The 20254-nt window shown below is 30.0% G+C and overlaps 1 protein-coding gene across 2 annotated transcripts; it reads left to right on the plus strand.

Annotated features, from left to right (window-relative positions):
- Nucleotides 1–781: 781 nt before the first annotated feature.
- Bma-magi-1 lies at nucleotides 782–17414 on the plus strand (the record flags this gene model as incomplete). 2 transcript variants are annotated; one of them, XM_043073156.1, is made up of 19 exons in its annotated part: nucleotides 782–946; nucleotides 1454–1596; nucleotides 1697–1791; nucleotides 1981–2079; nucleotides 2224–2343; nucleotides 9404–9524; nucleotides 9709–9804; nucleotides 11247–11480; nucleotides 11628–11745; nucleotides 11908–12111; nucleotides 12288–12350; nucleotides 12485–12762; nucleotides 13036–13252; nucleotides 13478–13672; nucleotides 13750–13951; nucleotides 14052–14192; nucleotides 14479–14661; nucleotides 15005–15192; nucleotides 17142–17414. In XM_043073156.1, 19 exons carry the CDS (start codon nucleotides 782–784, stop codon nucleotides 17412–17414), a joined length of 3135 nt encoding a protein of 1044 aa, XP_042929090.1. The 2 variants fall into 2 exon arrangements, with proteins under 2 accessions (XP_042929090.1, XP_001896932.1); XM_001896897.1 differs by lacking the exons at nucleotides 782–946; nucleotides 1454–1596; nucleotides 1697–1791; nucleotides 1981–2079; nucleotides 2224–2343 and having other exon boundaries at nucleotides 9445–9524.
- Between the last annotated feature and the right edge of the window lie 2840 nt (nucleotides 17415–20254).

The raw sequence follows: 20254 nt of genomic DNA on the forward strand, positions 1-20254 counted from the left end.
TTGCCGTGGAATCGCAATTTCGTCTTCTCATTTCGAAAATTCGAAAACTTTTTTTTTCTTTTTTGCGGAATTGTAATTACTCGTTCCTTTTTGCTTTTACTATGCCTTATTATCTTTAATACAATCTTTCCTCACCTTCGTATTTTCTCACGTTCTTCCTTCAGAAATAAAATAATCAAGTTTAATAGATGAAATATTTTCAAAACTGGAATTTACTAATTTATTTATTTGCTCATGCACATATTCAACTTAAGGGCGATTTCTCAGTTTTATTTGCTTGTTGCTTTCAGTTCCATTAAAAACTCAAGTTTCATTTTTCAGTTTTTCTTTTAAAAAAAAATCTCACCTACGATGTGTATTTAGTAATTAAAATGAGTTTGTGGAAGCCTCCAATCAGGTTTATTTCACTGGAAAAGTGCTAGAATGGATATTCATTCGTCTGAATTAATTAAACCTTTCTGATTTTAAAATTGCATCTTTTTTAGTTTAAATTACATTTGAAAAAAAAATTTTTGGATCTGTAACGTTCACTGCGTTGAGTGAATTCGAAATTGATTTCTTAGGATGAACACTGTAGCCTTCTGAAATGTTAAATTTTAGAAACTCAACATATTTGCGTCACCAAATGGTTTAATATGTTGCGTAATACGTGAACAGAATTACTTTTCAGGATGCATCGATGATATCCTGCTATCGTGAAACTGCTACGTAAAATTTGACCTTTGTTTTGTTGCATATGTGATATTGGGGGCAGTTTGAAACGATGTCATCGAGAAAAGCAATGATCAATAAACAAACAAGCGAAGATCGAGGAAAAATTGATTTAGTTACACTAGAAAAAAAGCTAAGTTCGATCAATACCACCCAGAAAACATCTCATACATCAGAATCAGACGACGCTGATAAAAAATGCAACTTTCTGGAAACGATGACCAGGACTGTACGGGTCAGATTAAACAAGCACAATTTATTGCTTATTTCAGCTTTTTTTTTTTTTATAAGTTTATTAATATACAAAATCTACTTACTCGGAGTTGTTTGTGATGAGCTAAATTTAAACTTTTTTGCTACAATTATGTTTTTTTTTTTTTTTTTTTAATGTATCAGTGATTTTTGTCTATTCCTGATATTATATTAGAAATACAATATCAAATTAGAGTTAATTTATTAGTTCGGTCATCTCACAGTTTCTTGTCATTCCGTAAAAGTGATTGGTAGATGCCATTTTCAGAGCATCCTGAGCTTTCTTGTTCATTTCCCTCTCTGTTTACTCTTTTTTTTTTTTAATCAAAAAAGATGACAAATATGCCAGAGAAACATTATATGTTATTATCGGAATGGTTAATTTTTTTTTTTGAATCAGTTGGTTATAAAACATGAATACATTTCCTTTTTTTTTTTTTTGTTATGCAAGCATAAATAATGCATTTGCTCATTTCCATATTTGTTATAGATTTTATGCCAACCGCCATTGGTTCCGTTTACTATACAAGGTGGATCTTCAGAAGGTCGTCTGATACTAGTGGAATTAGTGCTTTATCCGGATCTGTTGAATGTTTTAGCAATTAATGATATCATTTTATCTATCAATGGAAGGTTAAAAATTTCTTCTATCATTATTTTGTTGCTTCATTTCATGTTATTTATTCACTAATTAGCACCAATACATATAATTTTTAATCGATTTAATATTTAGGAAAGTATCGGGAATGTTATTACGAGATGTACGAAAGTTGCTGGAAGGTTTATTTGCCATAAATGAATCATTTTACATGGAGATTGTAAGTGAAAGTAAGTTCTGCTATAAAAAGATAGTCTTTCCTATCAGGTGCAGTGGTAAGCAATGCACAATTGTTACAAATTTAATCATTCCCCTGTCAAATAGAAATTTAAAATTAATAATAAATTTTAGTTAAAATTAATAAGAAAAATATTGATAAGGGATTTTCATAATAATTGTAACTAAAAATTAAATTATAGATTCAATTCCATCCAGTATAGCAGAAATTCTAGCTAGCGAAGACTATTCGGAACTGCAAATTGTCATCCGAAATAACGTTTATCAGAAAACAGTGCCATGTTAGCATTTATGCTTAATAATATCATTTAGCTTTAGCTAGTTTGTGTAAATAAGAAATTTGAAAATTATCAAAGAGAAGTAAACAATCTGAATGAATAATCTTCATTTGATAAAACAAAATATTCACTGATTTATAATTTTAGATACCACAAGGCAACCACGAAATGGTGAAATTGATGGTGTACATTACAAATTTGTCGATGTTGCAACTTTTCGGCAGTTACGTGATAGCAATCAGTTATTGGAGCATGGTCGTTATCAAGGTTTCCTTATTTTGATGAAATTTTCAAATCCTATTTTTTAGATCTGTCTTACATACACTTTTTATTTTTTCATATTTAATGCCCAATCTTCCTTAGTTATACAATTTCTGATCTGTCACCACCTGATCCATTACATCTTTTTGCGTGTCGCCCATCTGTCATTAAACAGGAGATGAATGCATTGCTGAAATCTTCTTGTTGGCAACAGCTAAAGGGTTTTTCTCTTTTTTTTCTTGATTCGAATACGATTTATGGTGGATGTTAGAAGGAATGCCGACAGCATTCCTTGAAAAAAATTATGCTATAAAAATTTTTATTTAATTTCACTCTACCATCAAATAATCAATTGTACCTTGAAGAAGTGCTTTTTCGATTTCAGCTCACTTCATCATTACTGCATTCACTGATATTCTCTTTATTTTCTTTTCATAGTTTCGGAAGTAACATTCTTGAATCTTAGATAGGTATTCTAGAATTAGATTATCTATCTGTTATACATCAAATTACTTTTATAAATAAATTTATAGTAAAAAAAAAAAAAAAAAAAAAACAATTAGGAATTTTACAGTGTTTTATTTTGCTGATATTATTAAATTAACTGTAATTTCATTGATTTTATTTTTTGCATTCATTTGAATTAATTTGTGAAAAGTTGTAATAAGCAATTTTGTTGACTTAGAGGTTATCTTGATGTGTAATATTTGCATGTAATTATGGGAAAACATAAGTCACATGTCTTCTAACTCAATCAAAAGTAATATCTTTATATGCATTTCCGGAAATGTTATTCAGAGATTATCACATGTAGTTGATTTAGAATTTTTGTTCTCATTTGAAAATGTATGCGAGAAAGAGAAGGAAGACATTCGTTAGGAAATGACACAATATTCTTTGTCTTATTTTATTTTCAGCTTATTTCGGAAAGAGTTTGATGTATGTTAGATAATAAGTTGCATTTGAAGATATCAATGTATTGTAACAAATACATAATTATATGATTGTCCTAAATGGAAGTTGTTGCACTTTGGGGTGAACATCAAATTAGGAAATGAGTCGGAATAAATAAGATTAAATTAGGTTAAGTCAAAATGAATTACTAATTTTAATTTAAGCAAGACGTTCATCCTGAAATTTCCCCGAGGAAACAGATGGAAAGAAGGAGAAAATTGTGTATTAAGTGATAAATAAGTGGTATGAAAGTTATGAGAGGGAGAGAAATAGAGAGAGAGAGAGAGAGGGAGAGAGAGAGATTAACTGAATTTATAAAGTAAATTCCTTCGATATAAGCTATTAAATGACTGAAACATTTTACATCGATCTAACGTTAACTTTGGAGATTTTAAAGGCTAATTTTTTCATTCCTATAACAACAAGTCGGACGACATGTTTATTTCACGAAGTAAATGAATTTTCATTTGTACATTCATAGCATTTAAATTAAATAGCAATATGAGGACATTTTTCAAATTTATTAAGCATTTAGTGCTGCTCATTTCACGTCGATATTGTATCGGAACGCTAGGCTATAGCCAAGGATCAGTTTCTTAAACAATTTCCTTTCATTTCATTTCGTCTTTTCATCTAAAGGTTATTTATGGAAATTTTTCAAATGATACAAAATTGTTATATGTAGTAAATGTGGAATAGCAGAGAATCGTCTAGACTGCTTTACTAGTTTAAACTGTGAGCATAATGACGATCACTCATGAAAATGATAATCAAATACCACATACCGTACTCCGTATTCTATATGGTTGTACGATAGGTACCGGTAGATACTGTTTTGTGGATATGCTTTTCTTGTAAAGGTCCTTTGTCACTTCATTATAAGCAGTGAAGTATAGAGGATCTTATCCTTCACTGATTATAATAAAAATTCATATTTTTGTTGTAAAGTTTTGGTTTGGAAGAAAGCAAAGATTGCTACCTTTTGAACCATTCATTGACAGATTACGTTAAAAAGTTGACACGACAAATGCACTCATAATAAAAATGCTATACTGCATCGAATTCATCATTTGTAAGATTTGAGAGCGACTTTGAAAATTGGTTAGGATTGTGAAAAAGCTAAAAGATGATAGCGGCAAGATGAAGTTTTCTTTGACATGAAAATTTGTTTGTTAAAAGCGCATTCAGCGGCACATCTCTTTGAAGTCTTTCAATGTGTTTAGAATATTTCTATAATGTAAAAGGTTGAAATCTAAAGCAAGCAGTTAGTGTCTCAAACGATGAAAATGGGTCTGCAAGCAACATTTGGCGACAAAATTACTACATAGTTACAAAAGTTTACTTTTCCATCAATATCAAATATCTATATAATCTAGGTATGACAAGCTTATAATTGTTTGAGCTTGATTGAACACGCAACAATGATCTTTAGTCAGTAATAGAGATCACTTAGCTAGACAATTTCGACCTTCAGTGATGACAAATCTGTCTGCAAAAGGTGCGACATGGGTCCTCGGAATTCAGTCTACATCTACTTCATACCACACAATTGTCCGCGGTTGTTTTCTGAGACATAAGTGCAGAAGTTTCGAGGGGTATGAGTAATTGATGATTGTTCCGTAACTAAAATAACCATCTATCAGTTACTTCTTTTGGTGTGTAGGTGCTTCTTTCGCCAAAATTCTACTCAGATCTGTTCCATCCGATGCAAACTTGGAGCGGATATGCCTTTGAATAGACGAAGCTAACGATGGCTGTTGACCTTAGTTACTACGCGACAGCTGCGACGGTATGATACATTGCCGTCGTTGTAATTTTTCTTGCTGTTAGGAAACTTGCTATATATATCGCACAATTTATTTGTTCATTTCCTTTCACATTACAATCGTTTCAGTTAGATCACTTCGATAGACGGTTCCTTTCGAGCGTTTCTTCCCAAGTACCTGCCTTTCTATCTAGTTTTCGTTTCCTTATGTATGTGTATATTTGTATGTGTGTTTGCATGTGTATTTGTGTATGTGTATATATTCAGTTGTTTCTGTATGTTCGTGTATCGTCGTGCTGAAGTATTTATACCGATACCTGTGTTACACCTTGTTTCGCTCCACGGATATACTGTGTATATGTGTGTTTTCTTTTACTGTATGTGTGTATGTATATATGTATGTGTGTGTGTGTGTGTATGTACATTACCTATGTATGTATGTATGTACGTATGTTTATTACCTTTCGGTGCAAAGACTATAACAGGTAGAGGTGATAGGCGATTGACCTTCGCGTTGCTGTAGCGTGTATATATTTATACATAAACATATGTATGTGTGTGTGTGTGTGTGTGTGTGTGTGTGTGTGTATTGCTGACAGGTCGAGATGGAACAAACTCTTCATTCCTTTTATCTGAATTTGTTTACCGAAAGCTTGCTTAACCATATTACCTTAAACTTGTGACATAATTAATGTGTATTGATTGATTGAGTGTTCTTTTCATATCATTGCTTGGATGCTTTTACTGTTCATTGTTGTACCAGAATTCGTCATTTCCTTCTGTGATTCTTTTATTGGAATGGGAAATTTTCTAAGAAATTGAAGAAAAAAAAAAGTTAAAATGAGATGACAACTCCGTCATGCGCTCATGCTGCGACATTTTTTAACTGTCGCAATGGACAACCGCACTTTTTGCTTTGCTCAAAATTATCACTTTGTTTTTTTTTTTCTTTAACATTGTGTATTAATTTCCCATGGGGCTTTCCCGTTTTTTCATGCAATAACCAAGAAACCGCGTAGGAATTTATTGGAAAAGGAAAATTCATTTTACGCAAGAATAACGTAAAAAAAAATTACAGCTATCACTTACTATTCGCACGTCAAATATCAGACGTGAACCGAAGAAAGCATCAAACTATATTTTCTTTTTTTTTTTTTTTTAACAACAATGACTTAAGCAATTCAATTTATAATAGCTTCATTAAAATGTTTTAGCCATACATACAGCAAAAATGAAAAGAGCAAAAGGCGAGTAGTAATCATTGAATGATAAACAAACAAATAATCGGAAACTTAAATGCATCAAATAGAGATATTTCCGTTGGTCATTTGAAATTCTATTAGCTGTTTGAATGCAATATTTCTTGCAGATATTTCTCTCGAGATTTGATTTGCTTTTTTCATATAGTATTTCTAGAAAGAAATATGGAATCTATTTTGTTGTTTTTTTTCATTTGTATATTGAAATATCCCTAAGCTCTGATGAATGAAATTGTTTGTACGTCTTGACTGAAAAAAGATATGGATGTAAATTTTATAAAAAATAATATTTAAAAATTAAGCATTAAATTTAAAATGATTTCCGATATATTTTGTTGCAAAATTGTTGATTATGTTCCAATGTTTACTAATGGGCAGTGGTCTGCAAATTGTTGATACTTTCCTTATAATCGTTTCATTCTTCTGTTTCTCTTTTTAAGTACTGAAATTTGTGTTTGCTTAAAATTTATTTCAATTGATCCACGAGATTGTCATCACATTTGTCACTAAAATACCTAACCACTAACTGAACACATTCATTATTCAAAATAGTTTCATTTTGCACATCGATCTTCAAATCTGTTTGCTTAACTTTCCGATGTGCTTTTTCGTTGAAAATTTATCATAAAATTTTTATTTCTTTTTGTTAGCTGCAATCAACATTTCACTATTGAATTCTACGAATTTCTGTGGCGGTTGTATCACTCATGTCTATAACTTGAATTCATTAAATATATATATTTTTTTTTTATTCAGAAATAGATTGGATAAGAAAATATTTGAAATTCTTTTCTTTAAGGACTAACCTAACATTTCAAAACATCATTCCCGGGTTAATTTTGCTAATTAATCCATTGCATTCCATAAATGCTTCAATACACTAACATAAAAATTTTCATTGTCCAGAATTCTCGAATGAGTATTGTTTTAATATAATTGTCTCCTCAGTTTTTCTGCATCTGATTTCCTAATTACGAAAACTTCTTTTGTTAATTATTACAGTCAGTCACTTATAATTTATTGTCAGTATATGCCCGAACCATCCCTTTTTTTACTTTAACTATATATATTCACGCTTAAATACGTCCAAACAGAATTTGATATTTTCCGGTCCTGTTACCTCATCGAGCGATATCTTTAGGATATTTTGGATTCGTTAATAATAGATTCATACTGTCAAAAACCTGTTTGATAAATTATATTACAGGAAATAGTTAAGTTACTAGCATCCTAATCGCTTCATTAAAACTAAAGTTTAATTATCTATGATCGTTAATGTCTATTATCGGTATTTTCGTGGATTATCTTGCAAATATTACATAATTACCATTTTTTTTCCTTCTTTTTAGGATTAAATTAGTTAATTATAGGAGAAATTGACTTTTTTTTTTTGCCTAATTTTTATACATTTACAAGAATGGATTGTAAATTATCACTAACCTTGCAATACTTTGCACCGTTTAAATTTCCATTTCTAATATTTGTGTTATGTGAAATTGAAGAAGGACACTGTTTGTTTGTCGTTGTAGTAGTGTGGTATGTTTGATTTTATCATGTCCTTCCTCCTTTTTCCTCCTTGTTCGGCCTCGAACCATCCTTCTATTTGATCATCTTCCTAACTTTTGGCCTCAATTTGTTCATTTTATTTGGAAAACGATACATATTCATTTGTTGATATACACAGCAAACGTTTCTACCTTCATTAAACATAGCAGTGTGATGATGGTTCCTTACTGATAAGCAATATTTATCACTATCGTGTTGATGTGTTTCGCCTCTTATGATTATATCCTTATCATTTCTAACCCTTCAGCAAACTTTCCATTACATTACTGTCGTCTATTCAGCTTAGTTAGTTGTTAGCTTTCAGTAAATTTCATACAAAAATTTTCAAAAATTAGCAATTTAATATAAAAAATTTGTTATTTCAAGTTTTAACATATTATTTTTTTTTAAACTAATTGTTTATCTTTATTTCATTTCAGTCTCATAAATTCTGCTGCATTTTTTTTTTTTTTTTCAATATTTTAAATATTGCCCCATTTCTTATGAAATTTAATGTCAGAAAACATATGGAATGCAGTAAATACGAAGCTTAATGGATAGCATAATTTTAATTTTCATAGTACTTAATTATTTCCATCGATCATTTCGGTTTTTGATAACTTTCTCTTATTCAGAATTAATCGTCACAATATGGTTTTATTTTTAGATAGGAGGATTAAGTTATTGATGGATTTAGTAGTATATGTATTTCGAGAGAGAAGGAAAAAAGGAAGGATGAAGTTATGATTGAAAGCTGCGACATTTTGTCGAAACTCGTTTCAATCTTCTTTTTGCTTCCTTCTTTTTTTTTTTTTTTTTTTTTTCTTGTGTATAATTTAAATTAAAAATGAGAAATATGTATCTTTTAGCTGGTTTATTAAGTATCAAATTTGTTTGGACGACAAATTTCATTGAAATTTCTCCTCTTTTCTTCCCACTTTTTTGTTTTATTAATTTCAGGATTGATTTTCCCATTAAACTTAATAATTTATTTTGACTTACTTTTTCTCTCCTTTGCTTTTTAATTTCCGTTTTTTCTTTTTTTTGTTACTTACTCATTAACATTCGTCTTTTTTTTTCTTTCTTTTTCTATGCAAATACAGTGATGTTTGCAGAAATATCTGTCTTTTTCTCATCTGTACTTTACATCCATCTGTTTGAACCCATTGCATTTATAACTATTGAAATGTTTAATGGCTTTCAGCTCTTTGTTATTTAAATTAGATTTCAATTTATATTTCCATTTTCTCAATTCATACTTTTTTTTTTTTGGATAAATTTATTCAGTACTTCCCAATACTTCTAATTTTATCTCTTCATATTATTTACATACTTTGCAAACATTCCATTCCTTACCTTTTGTCACAATTGTTGGTCCATTTTCATTTCTCATTTTGCTTTTATTTTCCCATAAAACGATTTCATTGACATCTTTTACGTTTGAAACAGTAGGAATTGTTTTTAGTGACCAATGTTTTCGGCATTCAATTCAGTGTTTTTTTTTTGTTTCTTTGAATTTGAATTTAATTTTCTACCTTTAAAGGACATTATTACGGAACACCAAAACCATTAGAGGATGATGAAATGGTAAGCGATGCAAAGGGACCGTTACCTCCCAACTGGGAGATTGCATACTCTGATCAAGGCGAAAAATACTTTGTTGAGTAAGCTATTTGTTATAATTTCCAAAATTTAAACTCAACAGTGGTTTTTTTTTTTTTTATCAATTGATATCCCATAATTTTGTTATATCTGAGCTCAAGCGATATCATTCCATTGGTTTTGCTTGTTTACCTATTTACAAGGAATTGTCACAAAAATTTGTGTGGATACTAGATTACTTTTTAGTCACAACACTGGCACAACACAGTGGGAAGATCCGAGGGATTTACCCGATGGTTGGGAAAAAGTGAATGATGGCATTTATGGGACATTTTATGTTGAGTAAGTTATCAAATTATTTGTTGTTTAGTGTCAATATATTGTGATAAATTTTATTATTATGCAAAGGATGATCAAGATGGAAGTTTATATTAACTATACCCCATGTAGTTTCAACAATTTGTTGGATATATTAAAATTTACTTATCTTTTATTTCATAACTTTCACTGAAACCCGAGGGGACATTACAGTTGTTATCATCAAATTTTCTGGTAGGATTTCAAATTCACAACCCAAATTTTTCTTTTTTTTTTTTTTGGTAATAGAGCTTTTTTGTTAACAATTTACTGAGAGCTGACAGCAGATTTAATGTTCAGTGTTAAAATTCACAGAAGTTCATTAATCTGTTGATGGCCGCTAAGTGGTACACGTCATTCATTTCACCAAGAATAAAATATACAAGTTTCATGATGTGATTTAGTTTTATTTGGTCATATGAAAAATTGGTATTATCTGATTCCGTTCCCGATCATACCCTTCATTCTTATAATCCATTTCTCGACAGGACAATACGTTACAAGATCCTTCACCTTTTTCCCTCTTTTTTTTTGTTTTATTTTGTGATCATGTGTTATCTATTACGGGCTGAAGAGAAAGAAAATGGAAAAAAGTTGATTTTAACACCTTGATTTCACAAATTTGTCTGCAAAATTTCAATTAAAATTATCTTTTAATCGATTATTCATTAACAGTTAAATTTGAAATTCGTTTCTCTTCCTGTCCTATCCCCCTTATTTTATTGATTTCAAAAAAAAAAAGAAAGAAAGAAAGAAATGCCTTTGTGCCATCCATGCATACCCAATGCTTCATCCTTTATGCTTCAGGCTATAAGAATGTTTTTTAACCAAAGAAAAAAAAAAGTGAAAAATAAGTTCATACTTTATAGGCCTTCTATTTTTTTTTCTTTTTTTTTTAAAAAAAAAGTTTCCCATCGTCTTCTTCATCTCTCTTTCTTTATTAATGACAACTATTACTTCTCATAATTTATGCTATAAAGTATATTCACTCAACCAGAGTGTGAAATTTCATAAATTTTTACAATAAACAGCATGGGAAGATAGATATTTTGGATTTTTTGTGAGGAACACTGTCACATATGTGTGAATATTATGGCTAATTTGTTTGATCAAATTATCTTCTACAGGTGATATGTCTCTAATATTTACTTGGAATGATGATATTCCTTTCTTTATTCTAAACCGAATCCTCTAATCTGTTGGAAGTAAGATTCAGCATTTCTAAATTGCTTAAATTGCTTACCTATAGATAATTGTAATATTAGATGAAGTGATATATCTAAAATCATTTCCCACCAACTGTTATCACTGCTATTGACATGCAAAAATGCACAAAAGATAGTAAATTAGATATTGTAGGTATAAATAATTCATTACGGATTTATTGCCATAAATATTGAATTCATATTTTGTAGCAATTATTTTAGTCACGTGAACAAGCGTACTCAATACGAACGTCCATCCAGTTCATCATTACAAAAGGTGACAGATGTGGTACCTCCATCACATTCCTATGCATATGTTAATAATCATGATGCAAGTAGTAGTAGTACAAAAACTCTTCTAACTAATGATGGTACAGGATCCAGGCGACATTCAATTCTTTACAGCAATCATTCATCACCATCTCATACTGCTGGATCTGTTTATAGTTTCACAAGGTATTCACTAATATGATTTTTTTTCATCAAATGTTGTAGAATTGAATTAATTAATTTAATCAAGTTATATCAAAATTTATATGTTAAATTATGATTTGGTAAAATGATTCAAACTTAAATAAAAATAAATGTTTATTGATTTCAAAGGGATCCATCTCAACTTCGTGGTGAACTTATAACAACACGTATTGTTAAAGGACCGAAAGGACTTGGCTTTACATTAATCGGTAATGACGGTAGTTCATTGCAGGATGAATTTTTGCAGGTTTCTAGCTTTGCTAATTTCTAAATTAATACCCATCTTTTCGTCAAATTTAAAGACAATTTATAGATATAATTACAATTTTAACTTACTACAATAATTTTTCCACTTGGGAAAAATAAAAATATGAATAGAAATATTCATTTCTTCCGTCTTTGTTTTCAGATCAAAAATGTTATTCCTGGTGGACCGGCTCATCGAGACGGTATCTTGCAGATGGGTGACGTCCTCGTATATGTTAACAGTGAATGCGTGTTGGGCGCATCACAAGCTCATGCTTGTTTAATATTTCAGTCAATTGCTGTTGGTGAACTCGTAACATTACAAATTTGCCGTGGTTATCCATTACTTTTCGATCCTACAAATAAGGTTTTTTTTTTTTTTTTTTTTTTTTTCTTCTCCCTTCTCTTTCTTTCACTTTTTATTATAAAATTGCTAAAGATTATGATTAAAATTATGAAATTTTTGTAGTGAGAATTTTTTCACTCAGCAATTTATGAATTAATGAACTTTTCAACTGTAAACAAATCTTTTTTTTTCCTCAGATTGTTACTGAGAATGCATATGTCACACGATCAGATGACGTCAAAGAAATTATTATCAATAAGGTTATCTATTTATTTTTTTTTTATTTATTTATGAATTATATATTCATCATTGCATATGAATCCAAAAAGTAGACATTTCCAGAATTGATTTTCGAATATTCTAGAAAATTCTCTCGAAAAGTTTTCTATTTTAGGGTAGTGATGGTTTCGGATTCACAATTTTCGAAAGTATCCAGGGACAACGAGTGAAAAAAATCTTATATCCGGAAAGATGTGAGAATTTGTTGGAAGGTGATACTCTTTTGGAGATGCGAACCACATATCCCCGTGGAAATTCGAGCTGTCCAGTGGGTGAGGAGCGTGTTACTAATTTCCGAGGAATGCCACATCATGAATTAGTTTCTATTCTAAGGGATTGTCCTGTTGGATTCTGGGCCAAACTGATTGTAAGGCGAAATTCACCGAAGCACAGGTAAAAATCATTTGCATGCTAATTGCAAAAATTGCTGTGTTGATACTGTTGTATTGAGAAAAAAAAAAAAGCGAAACAAATCTTGCTAAAAGATACTTCATATTTCAGTTGACTGGTGAAATTACACTAAAGCGTTTAATTTTAAACATAGAACTTGATAGGATTTTAAGGACCTAAAATTATGCTATCTTTTTAAATGTTTTTATCAGTTTCAATTTTTTTCTTCATTTCTGTCGTTTAATTATCATAATTTGGTATTCATATATTTTTCAGATCACGTACTCCGTCAGCTGCATTTCGTTACGGTGAGCATAGGCCTAGTCCAGCTCCAACATTGGTACCACGGTCGAAAACTCCAGCACCACATCCTCCACGACCTACTAAAACCTATCCTCATACTTCTGTACTACAACCTGCAACTAGTCAGAACCTAGCCATCGCAAACGGTACAATAGTAAATGCCCATGGGTCCGGAAACACTATTCCAAGGGTAATGGTGAATTACTTTACATTTAGCCTCTTGTCGTATTATACTAAAAGCTTCTCTATTATGTTTCCAACTAGCTAGTTACGTATAATATACATGTCGGAATATTTTCTATGTTTGATTTCTGCAGTTTAAATATTTAGATAAGTAGCTGAGATGTTTACTTAAGTAAGTTCTGTACTCATTGATGCTTCCTATAAAAGTAAGCAAAAGCTTTGCATATTTTAGCAGCATGAACGGCGTCCAAATGACGATATTTATGAGAATTTTTCGAATCTTCGACCTTCATCGACAAGTTTGGGATTCTCGACACCTAACTACATGCCAATGGCGGCTTTTGCAAAATCGAGTGTTGAAATGGTGACAGTTAATCTAATCAGAAAGCCAAATGGATTTGGTTTTCGGGTCGTCGGTGGAACTGAAGTAAATTTTCAAAAGTTACTATTCATTGAAAACTTCTTTAATACTGATTTATTATCGTTAATTCTGGATTATTTTAGGAAGGGACAAGCATTACAGTTGGTCAAGTGGTACCTGGAGGTGCTGCAGCAGAGGATGGTCGCTTACATCAAGGAGATGAAATTATTGAAATCAGTGGTAAGAATGTTGAAGGTGAAAGTCATGCAATGGCTGTACAGCTAATGCAAAAAGCAGCTGCTAGTGGACATGTCAAATTAGTTGTTCGTCGTCCTAAAACTGGAGGTCAATTTTTCATGGTGCTTTTTCATAATGCATATACATCTTTATGTTTTAGTAGTTTCCGTACAGATGTTCAGGATGTTGAATTTTGTTTGCTTTTTAGATTTATCACGTTCAACCTCTGCTCCAGTTAATCAGTTGAATGCAATGTATACCATGTATGATGTTATACTAAATCGAAATCATGGGGACAGTTTCGGTTTTGTTATCATATCTTCTTTCAACAACAACGGAAGTACTATCGGTTCGTCTAATTTTGTTTATCTTTTTTTTTTTTTTGGATTCAAAATGTAAAAATTGGTAATGAAAGAAGGTACAATGAATTTATTTTTGTTTGCTTTACAATATGTAATTTATTAATGCATTTGACACTGGTTGTCAAAAAAAAAAAAAAAAAAAAAAAAAAGAAAGAAAGAAAAAAAGTGGTAATTGTTGACTTAAATAAATAAATAAACTGGCTGGAAATGCAAAAGAAAAATCACATTAATTAACATTTGCATTGTCGCTATTAATTTATTATAAAGTTATAGGAAGGATAGTGGAAGGTTCACCAGCAGCTCTTTGTGGACAGTTGCACATCGGCGACCGAGTAGTAGCCGTTAATGGTATTGACATTACCAAGTTACCCCATAATGATATTGTTACGCTAATTAAAAAATCCGGTTTATCAGTAAGGCTGACAATATTGCCTTCATCATCAAACTGTCCCCTAGGTATGAATTGTTACCACGCTAACATTTTATTATTTAAGCACTAATGAATGACGTGAGTCTCTTTCGAAGACTTGCGATGTAAACAGTCTTCAGAAAGTGTCCTTCAAGAGCCTTATCCGTTACTCATTTCCTGCCTTGGCAAATTCAGTCATAAGTTACTTTATATATATTATAGGTTGAGTGTACCATTTAAAGTGATCACTCATGCTTTCTAGAAATGTTTGTTTTTATTAGGAATAAATTCTGAAATCGAGATGTAGAGATCATTTTTTTTTGCTTTTATTTTATCTTTTTATCTTTTCCTTCCTTTATTTCATTGCTTTCATTTATTTATTTTTTCAAGGTTCTGCAACATCCTATTATTCAACTTCTCATATTGCACCAATTAATATTTATGGACATTCTTCCCATCCTTCCTGTCAAACAAATCAGCTTGGTCCATCACCTAATCAATCATTTGATGCTCCTCAGTACAGATATCCGGCTGGAAACGGTTACATCACCAGAATATCGCCGATACCTCCAGAAATGGTTCGTTCATTTGTTCTTTGCTTTTGTTAATTTAATTTAAGATCGAGTCGAAAGATAGCTGTTTCTTTTAAAAAAGCTGTTTCTACATTATTTCTTATATTCTTTAGTACCTTTTTTTTTTTAATGATATGGTTCTGCATTGTTCGTATCTTTTTTATCAAAAATTGATTTTTTAACTGACGCGAACTTTTACGCATACTAACAATTGTTACCTTTACTTCAGTGATTATTAACTTTTTTTTTTTGTCAATTACCGACTGCTTGTTTTTTTCTGCGCCAATTGAATTGACTCTTTGTAGCCTGAAATTTGGCACTTATGATTTTCATTTCTCAAAATATTTCATCAGAACTAAGTAAAAAGATCTAAAAAAGAGTATGCTGTAACCATGAAGTTATGAATTGATAAAAAATTGCTACTGTTGGTATTATTTGTGAATTTTTTCGTGGGCTCACTGTAAAGATTTTAATTGATAGACTACCTAAAATTAACCTTATTGTGGTGGAAGAAATTGATAACAACATTAACTTTTCATGTCCAGACTAGTAGATCACTTTGTGATATTTCTCGTCACATTAATTTCCTACTTATTTTTGCGTTCCAAATAATCTGAAATGCTATAGTCTTCCTTGGGATAAACAGACTACGGAAATGTTGAATAATCAATGTAAGAAACTTGATTCCACGTTACTTTTTTGTTCGCATATGTGTTCATATCCGGAACAATTGTTTGCATTCGTGTGGATGACGGCAATAGCTGTCGTTATAAATACGCATGTTAAGTAGTTTAATTGTGGATTATTTCTGGCCTGTTTTATAAAAATTAAAAAAGAAAAGCAAAAGTTCTAACAGTTTGCTTGGTGTTGTAGCAGTCGAGTTGTGAGTCATTACTTCAAGATCTGTGGAATATATCATGCATTGATCGGTATTCTGAATTTAGCGATTACGACGCCATAACCATCTCATCATCGCCCACTGCAATGTCATCCGTATCCCTACGGTTGGTGTATGTGATTGTGTTCTTCGTGTTGCATTTCGTGTTGCATGCACTACTTCTGCACTCATCCTGTAGCTGTAATGCATTGTACACATTGACATGCTGATGCATTCTTCTTACAACTGTAATATACTGGATAAATAGAAGGCATAAGTAACAGAAATATTAAAACTATAAGGAATGCAGAATCAAGTCTATATTTTGATGCTTTTATAAGAAGCATTGTTAGTAATTCGCTACATTTTTGATGAAATACGAAGGTTCAAATGTCATTAAATACTAAACTAGTAGAAATTCAGAAGTGAAAAATTTAAAGTTTTTGAATAACGAATGACTGATGTACACATACGTTTTTATACACGCAGATGAGTTCTTTATGAAGAAAGAATTATTAGTCTTTTCCTTTAATCATTCTTAATTTATTGAAATCTTGGAATCTGCCTTAGATTCTTCGTCAAATGCTTCCTTTTTAAACTATGTTTTCTCAACCGGAATTTCTACAAAGCTTTTGATTTGTTACTTCCCTGATATTTTTCATCGTTCGCAGTTCCTGAAAATTTCTTGTACTTTATTATTGATATTGTTTTTTTCTTTTTTTTCCCGAAGAATTAGTTCAGTATAGCATTTGAAGCACTAGGTTATTGACTAAAATAAGATAAACTGGCTGACACTGTGGACATTTTTCTCAATGTCAATTAAAACGGTTATGTCAAACTTGAAGTGACACGACAATGATGGATATTCTGATGAAATAAATGTGGAGACGTTCGAGTGTGCTTTTAAGAGAACTTAGAACTTGACATATAAGCTAAAGTATTTAAAGATGTCAACACAAACATAATGTTTTTTTTTTTTTTTTAAATCCAACTGCTACCACCACCTGAACAATTTGTGTCATTTGCTTGAACGTTTTTTATTTTTTTTTAGTAAAAAAATTTCAAATTTCTATTTCAGGAACAAACACTTATAAATGTAGAATTGAATCGTGGACCGAAAGGTTTCGGTTTTTCAATTCGAGGTGGACAGGAGTTTGACTCGATGCCATTGTTCGTCTTGCGAATTGCAGAAGATGGACCGGCAGCTTTAGATGGTCGTTTAAAGGTTGGCGATCAACTGATGGAAATTAATGGACAGTCAACACGTAGTATGACCCATAGCAATGCAATCCAAATCATCAAACAATATCCTAATGTTAGATTATTGGTTAGGAGACCAAAAGGTTTCTGATTTCTTTTTTTTTTTTTTTTTTGCGAATTGTTTTATTTGTTGCTATATTAATATTTTGGGTAATATATGTCGTTTATTTTCTCTCTCAATATGTGTATTGTTTATGATAACATTTGGAAATTCTAGTAATTTCTCTGAATTCCGGATGAATTATCAAAATCCACTTATTTGACATTTTGGATAAAATCAGACACTAATAGCTTGTTTACCTGCGCCGCATTGTAGTGATTAGATTTTAGTTTGATGATGTTTAAAATAAATGTCTTATTTACTATACTGATAACTTCTTTGATGCTATTATTGTTGTTTTATGTATTCATATCACTTTTGTGATAACTGTGTGTATCTTTTGTAATTAAAGAAAGAAAAGAAAAAAGGAAATGTCATTTTTATGCATATATATTCTGTGTTTGTAATGTCTTGCTTTTGCTGTACACAGTTTTTGCTATTAAATTTGTGTTAAATTGGAAGTCTTCCATTTCAATAATTATTGCCTCAGTTACGTTTAGCTATTTGCTTTAAAAAAAGTTCCATTTCATAAAAATGGAGTGGAATTCTCTCGTTTATATATATATACATACGTATACATAAATATCATTTGCTTTCTTTCGTTTTTAGATCTCATTTTGTACATTTCGAATGTTGAACTTCTGAATGCTTTGAAATTGAAATTGCCTTTTTAAAATTAAATTGAAACTAACAATGATATCTTAATTTCATACAGAATTTTGCATTCCAGTTCATAGAGAAAGTTTTTTTTTTTTTTTATCAATTCTTTCGGTCGTAACTTACGTGGATTCATTTTTAAATATATCTTTACTAGATTTCCAAAGTGTTGTAAGAAAAGTTTTTGATGATAAATCGATTCCATTCATTTCTGTTTTTTCTTTTCGCAACATTTTGCATGGTTGCAGTAGTATGATTGGATCGGTAAATTTCAAATATGAACAATATTGCTTTCTGGTAATATGGTGACATTCATTTACTCTGCTATAAATGCAAGATGAAAAAATTATTTCATTAAGGTAAGAATGGACATACATATCTTTTGTGATAAAGTATAAACCAATATTATAAAAGAGGATACCCGTGATTGGTACTTAGTGCAAATTTGATAGGCTTTTGGGTAAGGATGCAATTTTCCAAATGAAAATTCATCAATAGGACTAATTTGATAGTTCAGTTCAAATTCATAGTGATAGGACGAATGGTCAAAACACTTCACCGTAAATTGTTTGTCAAATGCTTAGCTTGATTAGCGCTTTATTCCATCTCTTCTGGTGTTGTTCTACGCTGATGTACTCTCATTTAAGATTTTGCTTATTGTTTATTAAATTTGGAATGGTGGAAATGATTTCCGGATTGTGTTCCGATTAATTTGTCAACATTTTAAATCAGCTAGATTACCTCAAAAATATATATGCGGTATGTAACTCCACTTTTTTTCCTTTTTTAAAAGAGTGATAACTCCGATTTTCCGCACCGTTTCACTCGGAATTCAAATGTATGATTCATGCTTCTAAATTCTTCGCCAGCTTATTGCTGAATGAAAGGATATCATAAGTTTTCTGGAAACTCAAGTAAATAAAATTAATTAAATAAAAGAGATAAATGAATAAACAAATAAATAATATGTTGCAAAATAAATAAGATAAAAAAATAAAGTAAACGAATAAATAAATAATGAAAGAATAAATATATAAGATACATGAAATATGCTACATAGATTAAATACATAACAAATAAATTAAAATAAATAAATAAGTTAATTAATTAATTGAATCAAGTGAATGAATAAACAAGTAAGCATGCAAAAAATTATTTGTTACTTAATAAACAAATAATGCATATTAATTAATCAAACAATACATGTTTAATAATTGTGGCTTATTATTTAATTGCTTGTTAATTTATTATTTATAAATAAAAAATAAAATTTAATAATAAATAAATAAATAGGTGGGTGGCAAATAAATAAATAAATGACTTAATAAATAATAGTAAATAAGTAACTAAATGATTAAAAAATGATAAATAAATAATAAATAGATAAAAACTAAATAAATGAGCAAATATGTGTAAAAAGCCGAAATTATATATATATAATATGTAAATAATAAATGAATCAATAAATTAATGATTAATTGTAAATAAATGTAATTATAAATAAGTAAAATAAATATAATAAATCATAAATAGAGGTAATAAGTAAAAAGTAAATTTTAAATAAACAAATGAATAAACCAATAAATGAATAAATAATAAATAAATAATCAAATATATAAATGAATGTTTAAAAAAATAATTTGACAAGCAATGATCAATTAATAATATATAAGTAAATGATAAATAAATATGTCTTAGAAATTCCCGTGGTTTTTTCATTTATCTTCGAATTTTTGAGAGTAGTTTATTGGTTTGCATGACTTCATTCCTTTTTTTTTTTTTTAATTTATCGTTTGAAGGCTTTAAATTTTGATGGAATATGGCAGGAAAATGAGGAGTGACAGGAAAAAACAACATCGATTACAGTCAACAAACGATTTCAATTCAAGAAAGGTATGACACATCCTAGTCAACGGTGAGAGTTGTCTTGGAAACGGATTTTACTGGAACAGCTTCTAAGAGATGAATGAAAATGAACCGATTGTAAAATGTAAAAAGAAAATTGGTTTTTGTTGCTTCTCATCATCTGTGTCATTATTTTATTTCATTATAATTTAATAATTTTATTAAATAAAAAAAAAAAAAAATCAAATAAAAAATACAATGAATGCATTTCAATCACAAACAATAATCCATTAATCGAATTATCAACCATTTTTTTTTTTTTTTTGTTG

The sequence above is a fragment of the Brugia malayi genome, assembly GCF_000002995.4.
Source record: "Brugia malayi strain FR3 genome assembly, contig: Bm_v4_ChrX_scaffold_001, whole genome shotgun sequence".
NCBI classification, from domain to species: Eukaryota; Metazoa; Nematoda; class Chromadorea; order Rhabditida; family Onchocercidae; genus Brugia; species Brugia malayi.